General features: G+C 36.5%; 1 protein-coding gene across 2 annotated transcripts in view; it reads left to right on the top strand.

Moving 5' to 3' along the window:
* LOC109058918 (pro-neuregulin-3, membrane-bound isoform) overlaps positions 1-9517 on the top strand; it is a 282581-nt gene extending 273064 nt beyond the window's left edge. For both annotated transcript variants that reach the window (XM_042736738.1, XM_042736737.1), the window contains one exon: positions 4670-9517. In XM_042736738.1, coding sequence (XP_042592672.1) covers positions 4670-5237 — 568 coding nt within the window. In that variant the 3' untranslated portion in view covers positions 5238-9517. The remainder of the gene's footprint in view (positions 1-4669) is intronic.
* The last annotated feature ends 1515 nt before the right edge of the window (positions 9518-11032 follow it).

The raw sequence follows: 11032 nt of genomic DNA on the forward strand, positions 1-11032 counted from the left end.
TAATAGGCTGGTTCTTTTTTTTTTTTTTTTTTTCTTGTCTGATACATAAACAGTGGATTCGTATGAATTTGTCTGATTCATTAACAAAGCAATACAACAATTGAATCTTATGAAGGCAAATTAAAAAGAATGATGCGAGGGGACGCTTACATACAATGATAAATAAAGAGAAAACTATTTAAGAAAGGGCTAGTTTGCCCAAAATAACATAACTATCTGTCTCCATTTGCAAACCTAATTCAGCATCCAGTGCAAATTTTACTGCATGATGTCACCACTTGTGGACTGGGCCCCGTCTCATGGTTCCAAGAGAGGTTATTAAGATTGGTGGTATGTCACTGGCAAGGCTGGCTTTTTAATGTGTGATAAAATACATTTACCCAGAGTATATCTTTAATAGTTTTGTGTATGTGCCATAAAGCCAGTTTTATAATTGCTCCCAAGTTTTGCCATAAAGCTCATTTTATAATTGCTCCCAAGTTTTTAGTGGCGAGCATATGCCTTTGTTTCTATGCTGGCTGCAAGAGCAACAAGCGAGCTTTTCTGAGCTGTATTATTGAAGTTCTGTATGCAGGCATGACTCACTGAGACAGGAGGGCACGGGGGAGTGCTGCCTTTTCCAGGAGCAGCACAGCTAATAAAAACCACACTGTCATAACCAATTAAACAGCCAGTGATATATCAATGGAATGGGCAGTCCTGGATGAGTTTGCTAGAATGGGCCAGCCATCAACTCTCACGCACTATAGGCTGTCCTGGCCCAGTTAGTCCTCATTTGCTCTACAGGATGGCTTTGTAGTGTGAAAGACTCCACCTTGCCTTAAAATCTCCAACAGGGTCTCAGCACTGACCTATTTCCAGCCTTCCAGCCTGCATAATAATATTCCTTTGCCGGAGAGAGCTCTGTTACCATAGAGACAGGCTGGGAAACGGGACAGTAAAAAGGGAAGGAGAGAGTGGGAGCGAGACAGGAGAGGAGGGAGTGACAGAGATAGAACTGTTTTGCATATGACAGCAGAAAAAAATCTTGGCCGTCTCATTCCTTCCGTCCCAGAAAGCATGCTGTTATCTCACTAAAATGGCTTATGGGGGGAACAGATTTTGCACGGTGTTATTGTTCCAGGTATTTTTAGATAGAAAGGTACCTGTCAAACCCCCTCTGGGTTGTCTGAGTGCTTAAGCAAGTATATAGACAACATTTATAATTGCTTACTCATATTAAGTCCTGCTGTTATGTATAAAGCTTTTCCGAGGACTTTAATTCCCAGTTTGTGGTGTACCTCCTATCTGATCATTGACACAAGGCTATTTTCCCATTAGCCGATTTTCTTTGGACAAAGTCGGTTTCTAAAGCCTGACCTCATCAGCTGCATTTCTCTCTTACACCGAGTGTTTGCTCATTAAAGTGTTTTAGTATGAGGCTTTTAAAGATGCAGGCTGTTCATTATACATGGCCCGAATATATTCCACTATAATGACACCCTTCGAGCTGTTTTCCTTTCAGCCTAATACATTTCATGCAGGTATCTGAAATTGTTACATGATATGATGAGGACTAAGCATTGCAGGAAATAAAGTTATAAATCATAATTTGCACACAGTGACACAGCAATATCACTTCCTTCAGGTGTTACCTAATAACCCTCAAAAGTGATGTTTCCTGCTTTTTTACACTGTAACAATTAAAATATAAGGAAAATAACTCAGTCTTTTTGAGATACAGAGAGCATCACATTCATATAAGAACACAGTGTCTCTTTAAATCTGGCTAGCCTTTAATCTGATTGGCTGACTGTTGTTAAAGGGATAGTTCACCCAAAAATGAAAATTCTGTAATTAATTACTCCACCCTCATGTCGTTCCAAACGTTTAAGAAATTATTTTATTTTTGTAATTTAAATTAAGATCTTCTTACTGTAACAAAACAAGAATTATCACATTTGTTTTCTATGTCAGAACGCTGCATGCATTGTGGTACTTTTGTGAACGTGCTTCAACTGACACAGAAGAGAAGAAATAGTTTTCTTTGCTCACAAACAGTATTCATAGCTTCATAACATTACGGTTGAACCACTGATGGCTATTTTAACAATGTCCTTACTACCTTTCTGGGCCTTGAAAGATGTAGTTGTGTTGCTGTCTATGCAGCGTGAGAAAGCTTGCAGATTTTATCAAAAATACATTAATTTGTGTTCCAAAAATGAATAAAGGTCTTATGGGTTTGGAATGACATGAAACAACAATTAATGACAGAATTTTAATTTTGTTTTTTGTTTTGAAGAAGAAATGGTCAGAATTTGCCAAGTTTCTGGCATCAGATCATTAAAATATACAGTATTTATTCACAAGCAGAACCATATATTCTGCTTTGTTTTCTGAGTTAGGCCAGTGAAATTGTCTGAACTTAGTTTTAGATGGACATATTTTAATCACAAGTCAATACATTTTTTCTGCCTTTTTCCCACTTTTCAATAGGGTTTGTTGTTTTTTGAGGTAAACCCACCCTTAATTAAATAACGGTCTCTTCCTCTCTGTAGGCAGAATAAACTGCAGACCAGACTTTTCATCATATAGTCAAAGGTCTAGATACTGTATGTGCAACTGGAGGAGTGGTGGAGAGAGGGTCACTGGAGAAACGTGCTCGGCAGGAGTTTCATTAAAATCACATGATTTTCTAGCTGCCTTCAAAAAAGCTATCTTTTCTGTTGACACTGAAGATTTCAGTAAATGATCACATTATATTGAATCATGATCTCCAATCTTAAGTAAAATCTTACAAACTTGCAAAATCCATGCATCCTTAAAGGGTTACTCCACCGCAAAGTGAAAATTTTGTCATTAATCACTTACCCCCATGTCGCTCCAAACCCGTAAAAGCTTTGTTCGTCTTCGGAACACAATTGAAGATATTTTGGATGAAAACCGGTAGGCTTGAGACTATCCCATAGACTGTCAAATAAATAACAGTGTCAAGGTCCAGGAAAGTATGAAAAGCATCGTCAGTAGTAGTAGTCCATCTGCCATCAGTGATTCAACCGTAACGTTATGAAGCGTCAAGAATACTTTTTGTAATTAAAATATATTAATTTAATAATTAATATAATACACTAATAATAAAATATTAAAGGGATACTTGTTGGGAAGCTGATACAGAAGAGCGTACGCCGCTTGCGTACAGCTCAGAATTGCCAAAATGGTGCTACACTGATTTGGAGAAACACAGAGGAGAGGAATTGTTGAATAAAGTAGTTATTTTTGTTTTCTTCATGTACAAAAAGTATTCTTGTCGCTTTAACTGTTTCCAAGTCTTGATATTCCAGGAATGATGATCCATGGCCTGCTGAAATACTTGACATTACTGTCATATCGTCTGTTTTGTAGAAAATAGAATCAGATAATTTGCCTCCCCTTGATTGAGGCTTAACTCTGACTCGGTCATTATCAGAAAAAGCAGTGCTTGGTTAAATATTGATGCTATGAGAAAAGCCATTCTTTGTCAGGGATTATGAATTATAACACAAAGATAATGAATCAGGGGAACAATACCGATTGCTCCTAAATTGTGAGATTAGTTTACCAAAGGTCTGGTTGGATGGAACTTCTGCTTTCATCCATTTTAAAAGAACTTTGCATGCAAATCGTCAGAAAATTAACTTAAGAATGACTGCCGTGGGAGCAGCAAGTTCTGAATTTGGAAGCCAGCTAATGCCCAGCTGAACTAATCGATTATGAGCCAGATAAGACACTGGGCTACAATCCAGATCAAATAAACTTTGGATAGCTAATAACATGAGATACCTGAGTATGTAGTAATTGTTTTATTTCCTCAACATTTAATAGCCTCAACATGCACAAAACTCCTTGCTTTGTTTTAAATACATCTTTTAGAATGCAATATAGTGTTGTATCCTAGAGATCTATAAGTAAGCAATAGTTTGGCAAAAAGTGTATGCAACAGACTCTGCACAGCAAAGAAAATGCTGATCTGTTTGTTTCAGCATCACAACCTGCCCAGTAATAGCAACACTGATTCAACCAATGACGCAAATTTGGGGCAGGATTATTTGTTGACTGACTAATAGTAACACTGTACTACCAAGACAATTCACTCAAAATACTATACATGGGAGAAACTGCAATGCGCAATATGGCAGAATAAGTCCTGCTTTATAAATGAAATGGCTGAATCAACTTGAAAAATACGCTTTTTTGATGCTATTTGAGTTTGAGAAACCAAATCCATGGGTCAGTTCCTGTCAGATTTTGTTGCTGGGTTGGAAGTAAATAAATGAGGATTTGCCGTTTAAAATTTTTGAGAGTTCAGAATTTCCCCATTCAAGTAGATAGGCATAGTTGGTCTCAGATGCCCGAAATAGCTGCCTGGAGGTGTAGCCAATACGGCTGCTTAGTTAACTGCCTTTCCTTGAAAAGGGACTTTTCTGTCAACAGGAGCGACAGAGTATTTGGGAACCTGTTTGAACCAGTCATTTTCGCAGTTGTGTTTGTTGAAATACCACACTTGAGCTTTATTCGGCTTTCAGAATATGTATCAATCCTTTTTGAGATTCAACAAACCTCTTTCTTGGCACTCTAATCGTTTTCAATAAATCCCTGTCTTTTCTTTAATCCCCTATATTTCAGTCTGTCACCTTTTCCTCCTTCTTTACAGGAACCTCTCCGGGCCAGGTAACGACCTACATCAGGATTCCTTTTACAATATGCAAGCCTCACAATCCTCAAAATCTTGGAGCAGCCATTTAGACCACAGGTGTGCTAGGAGCCTCAGGTCGGGCGGCTCTAGCCAAAGTCCTCCTGCTCCCTACCGTCCCTGCTCTATCCCAATCATTCCCTCTGTCCACTCCTACCAGGATGAGGTCTTGTGTATGCAAACTGCCCCTACTTCTGGAAGCAGCCGCTCTAGTCCTCTGGAAAGCACAACGGAAGCTTCGGCCATTGATCAACAGTCCAACGTAATGGTCTCCAACCAAGCAGTTGGTAGACAAGAGGAAGTGGCCTCACTACTCGACGAGGCTCAGGAACAGCTCAGAGCGCTAGCACATGCCCAGAGGAAACAGGAGGACATCAGTAGCTCCGTCCCTCGGGGGGCCAAAGAGACTGTGTGCATCCTTTTAGCAAATGGGGGTGGACAAGGGGGAGTTGCCTCTTTTGGGCCCACGGAGACTCAGTTAGTGAGCCCCAGAGACACGCACAAAGATGCCACAAAGCCTGGCCAATGAGAAGGGGTTGACAAGACTAACCACAAATGTCACGTGTGTCTTGGGGCTTCAGAATACTCCTCCAACATTGGGATACCACTGAAAGCTACGATTGAATTTCTGAGGACGTGCTGTGGGTGATAGTGTGGGAGAGTGACAGTCTCGAACATGTGAAAAGATCATTTATTTATATGCATTTATTTAAGGAGAAACTTAGAAAAAGAAGCCAAATAGTCTGTCATCTCCATGGTGTTTTTAACTGTATAAAATATACATAAATATATATAAATGGATATAAATATATGAATTCAAACTGGTGACCAAGTACAAAAAAGGAATATTGGAATGAGAAACTTTCTTTTGAAATGTATCAGCTCCACATCCTTAGAGACTCGATGCTTGGTGGTTCAAAAAAAAAAAAGTTATTAAAAAAGGAGTTTTTCCACTTGTTTCACTCATTTCCAGTCAAGCTAAGCTTGTCCGACACACAATCTTGTGTTTTGCACCTGCCACTGCAGCAGCTGTGTTTACTATCACCATCCCAGTCACTGTCCTCTACCCTGCCAAGGAATATGGCTCCATCTGCCTTTGAAAACCGTGGAACGTGGATTACAATTGGACTAAACTTCTAAACGCTAATCGTATCCAGGCATGAGGTAACTGATAGTTAAGCACTGCCTCCAAGACATCGATTGGAAGAATTTGATGTGTCCGTCCATTTGTGGAGCAATCTGCGTTTTGTTTTCTGTGCCTCGGTGTGTTCACTTCTTCATTTGGGTTTGGATACGAGTTAAGATAAGCTAATGGAACAGAGCACATCGTACTAAACACCACCCGCGATGCACAAACAGACCGTTGGCACCTCTCTGTATGGACTGAGGAGATTCCTGCACGGGATAACAGAGAGCTGGCTTGGCCAGCTTTTGTGTTGTTTTCTTTTCATTCTTATGAAATTATCTGCTGCTTTCTGGGAAGGTGGGTGGGAGCAGCAGTCACTATGAATCTGTATGCTACCTTTGAATTGGGACGTAATACTCCTGTGAATTAACAACCAAATGTGGTAAGAAAGAAAAATTAACAATGAATCTTTGGTGAAACTGTTTCTTTGTTTCCAATGTTTTTTCATTTTGTTTTGTTAAGTTTTTTTTTTTTTTTTTTGGTTTGTTTTTTTGACCCCCAATTCACACAGTTGTGCATGTGGATGGTATTATTTTGCAGAACCAAGCCATGATAGTTTTAATAATTTATAGAATAGCCCCACAAAGAAAAACTGTATTATAATTGACCCTCGTCTGCTGATTTCAACCCAAATCCTGGCAAAAAAAAAACACGAGTGGTCTGCTGAGTTTTATAGATCAGTCCTAATAGACTCATTTCTGAGAAATGCTCAATGGCTGCATTATATTGAATTGACTTTTTTACGTGCTGTTGTTTCTCCTCAAGCATTTATTTAAGACCACCACCTGTAGTTTGATTTTAAGACCTTCTTTAAAGCATGCTGCATTTGTCCTCCATCAGAGGTTGTGTCTACAGTGCCAGCCATAACTCAAGGCAAAGGTGAAATGAAACATCTTCTGGTAAAAGAAAGCAAAGTAAAGGTTAGCCTGTGGCAGAAAGGAGCTGTAAGGGCAGACAGATAAGACTCTCACTTGATCTTATAGCACCTTCCCTGGGAAAAAACACTGACCTCAACAGTGAATTGCAGTGGAGAGGCATGTCTATCAAGATAATCAAGCATCATAAAAAGTAATGTGAAAATATTGCTGTAAGGGAAAGACACGATAGATTTAGATCTTAAAGCTCTATCGTTTCTTTATAGAAAAAATTAAATTTTAATAATAGAAAATATCACAATGCAACTCTTAGTTGTCAGAGGGATTTCATTTAGGAGGTATCAGATTGATTATTATTTTTTAAAACAAATTCAAATGGTATGTTTGTTAGTATGAGCATTCATGATTGTTGTTTTTTTTTTTTTTTTTTTTTTTTTTTTTTTTTTTTTTTTTTTCTATTTTCAAGTTCTGTATATGTTGATTTTGTGCATTTCATTTTATTGGCATACAGTAGATATCCAGAAATGCCACACATGCAACAAAGATTATACCACATAGCTAAGTGATCTATAAAACAGCAGACTAATTCATATGCAGGTCATACCAGCAGATATATGAACTGTCCATCTGTTACAGCTCTTAATGTTGATTTTCAGTTGAAATGGTGTGAGAAAGTTTCATTTGAGTTGGACCATATTTTTGTACACTAGTGCTAAAGTGTTTTTGCACAGTAATTACAATGTATGGTAATTTATGCTGTCAGGATTCCAGAATGTAAGGTACAGTATGTGACTTGATGAATTCATCACAGAAGACAGTATATTGCAAGATATGTTTGCAAGACAGAATGCGCAAGCTGCAACTTTGCAAGATGTAACACGAGCACAACCGAAACTTCATGGTTCTGTATAACAGCCCCTTGATGTACTTTAATGTGCAATTTCAAAATCGAAAAAAATGAAATTTCTGTTCATTCTTGTATGTGAGAAACTGCATTATTGCCCTTCCCAATTGAAATAGTTTTTCTTTTCATTTAGTTCATTTTTTATTTTTTTTTCAATAAAGATGAATCTTCAGTGTTGACTTATGTTAGAATGAGTATTTTTTAACTAAATACTAAACTGTTTTTAAATAGAAATCCTAAGATTAAAATAGTGGTATTCTAGTATTATTTATATACTAATTTTTTTACAGTTTTTAGACGCTCTACATTTCTCAGACCGCAACTAAAATTCTCAAAAATACTTGTTCAACCTCCACATCATCATCTAGTCACCTGTGCACACCATAAAAGCAATTGCTCATTGTTTTGAACAATGCTGTGGTTGTCATGCAGTTACATATAATTTTCTGATGTTTCCTATATTATCAATTACTTATGTACGTATGTACATATGTACATATACTTACATATTATGGTGATTCAAATATATAATACTCTTTCCCCACAAAACATCTAGACATTAGTTAATTGTAAAAGTTATTTTAAATTAAATGCAAAGTGTATGTTTACATAAACCGTCAAGCATACTTTCCATACATTTCTATTAGATTATTTTTAATAAATTCCACAGGTAGAGCTTGAATGTGACTAATGAAGGGGAATGTAAAGTGTTAAAATCAACCAATTATCACTACCAGTTCTCTGCTCAGAGATGCAACTCAATTTGAAAGAATATCCTGTATATAAAGTGTGTGCATAATTATTAGGCAAGTTGATATTCTGATCATATTTTATTCCAAGTACATTTTACCAATTCCAAACCACATCCATCTTAATAACTACTGTTCATTTTGTATTCAATCATTTATAAGTGAAATATAATTGTCCATGAAGGCTGGAAGTGAAATACTCCATATATTCAGGTGTGCATAATTATTAAGCAGGTTTTCTTTTACAGATAAAATGAGCCAATTTTAATTTTTTTATTTTTTTTAATTTTTTTTAGGGTTGCAATACTAATGCAATACTAGAAAGTTAAAGTTAAGGCATGACAGCAAAATGCTCATTGGGTCAGCACCGTCAGGGAAAAAAAAAAAAAACGGTGGAGAAGAAAAGAAACGTTAACTGCAAAAGAATTAAGAATTAAGGGGGAAAAAAATGTGAAACCATCAGGAACCATTTAGTCTCCACCACCACCATTTTCCAAATCTGAAACCTACCTGGAGTCTCCAGAAGTGCAGTGTGTCAGGTTCTCAGGCTTGGGTAAAAAAAAAAAAATCCTAAAAAACAATTTCCTTTATTCAATACAAATAACATGCTGAAGTGTTGTGAAATACATGAAGACTGATTTTTCATGGGCTTTATAGACAGATATATTGAGAGTGACTTTTGAAGGACCAGCATCACATCCTCTCGTACCACTCTTTCAAGAATTTATCTTCCAGAATCTGGCAGTGAGTTTTGGAAGTTCATTTTTAGTCCATCTCTGCAAAACACACTTTTCAGGATAGGAGATGGCCTTAAAATTAATTCCCAAAACTTACTGCCAGCAGAGTTGGCCAGTATTTTAATTAAATGTCTTTGAAATATGTATTTAATTACTAAATACATATTTTGTAATTTGTATTTTGCTGGGGGAAAAAATCAAATGTGATTTGATTAAATTAAGCACTTTGATTAAATTAACATACCTGGCAATAAAGCTCTTTCTTCATCTGTGTTTATGGTACTGCCAGTTATAACCTATCGTAGTTTTTGGCTATATGCAGTGAATCATATTACATCCTGCTGGATCTGGTTTAGTTTAAAAAAAAAAAAAAAAAAAAAGCTTCTGTTGTTACTCACCCTCATTTGTTCCACTCCTGTAGACCCTTGTTCATCTTTGGAACATAAATTAAGATATTTTTGACGAAATCCAAGTGTTTTCTATCCCTCTACATTCAGTTATGGAACTTAAACATTCAAGGTCCAGAGCGGTAGGAAAGACATCAAGTAATTCATGTCATTAAGTATATCATTAAGTAATCCAGTTTTATTTAGTTATGCGAGTGCTTTTTTTGATATATATTTTACCACCTTATTTCCGAAAATATTATCCAAACACGTGTTGTGGTACTCTGAGGAACACTCACTCACGTGCATCGTGTTGACGTCTTCTCTGGCATGAACACAACACAAATGCATTTAAGTGCTCTCATGAACACACAATGCAGATCAATATTTTCATAAAGTTAAAATTTAAGTTTAATTGTGCAAACAAAGGAAATTGAGGTTAAACCACTTAAGTCACATGAAGTACTTTAACAATGTCTTTCCTACCGTTCTGGGCTTTGAAATGTATAAGTTGCATTACTGCCTATAGAGGGAAAGCTCTCGGATTTCTTAAAAAATATCTCCATTTGTGTTCAGAAGAGAAATGAAGATCTTGCGGGTGTGAAATGACACAAGGGTGAGTAATGAATGACAGAAATGCCATTTTTGGGTGAAATGAACCTTTAATTCATCCATGGTTCCATCTTCCAACTGAAAAAAAAATGAAAGAAGCTGTTCTGGTGCTCAGTGCAAACTGGCTATGTATGTATTAAAATATATACTATCAGATATTGCTCACTGAATGTAATTACAGGACAGAAGTCAGGCGGTTTTGCTGGGAAAATCCAAGGGAAACTGTCATTACAGTGTAATTTTAATGAACCTTATCTGTCGACATGATGTCGGTGAATTCCACTGGCCATTGCTTGCTCGCATTATAGGCCTACTATGGAGTGTGTGCAAGAGCATGAGCAATAAGTTACTGACCACCACTCACTCAACTTTCAAGAGTTAAGAGTTAATCTTTACTGTTGACAGTGAAATAGCTTGAGTCATTCTCTTGAGTAGAACTAGGCGGTATGACAATACAGCTTTGCAGGACTGCTTAATTTTTGAAATACTATTAAAGAAACAATAAAGGAGCGATTAAAAAACAAATGAAAAATGTATGTGCAGAAGTACTTGATGGTATTCAAGTAAACAGAAATTAGACGAAATATGGATATTTCTATCCATATTTGGATATATTTTGGATATATTGTCTAGTGTTAGGTTTAAAGAATATGTAGTTTATAAGTCGTTTAAGGAGGGGAAAGCACTTATCTTTATTTTGTATATGTATCTAAATGTAATGGCACTGTCTCTTGCACATCATTGCTTGTAAATCTTGTTTGTATTTTCAAATTACAAATTACTTGTATTTTAATTAAATAGATTTCTCACACCAGTATTTTGTATTTTAAATTAAAAATACATTGTAATTTGTAACTAAATATCTTTTGTTGTAT

This window comes from Cyprinus carpio, chromosome B13 (assembly GCF_018340385.1).
Source record: "Cyprinus carpio isolate SPL01 chromosome B13, ASM1834038v1, whole genome shotgun sequence".
In the NCBI taxonomy this organism is placed as follows: Eukaryota; Metazoa; Chordata; class Actinopteri; order Cypriniformes; family Cyprinidae; genus Cyprinus; species Cyprinus carpio.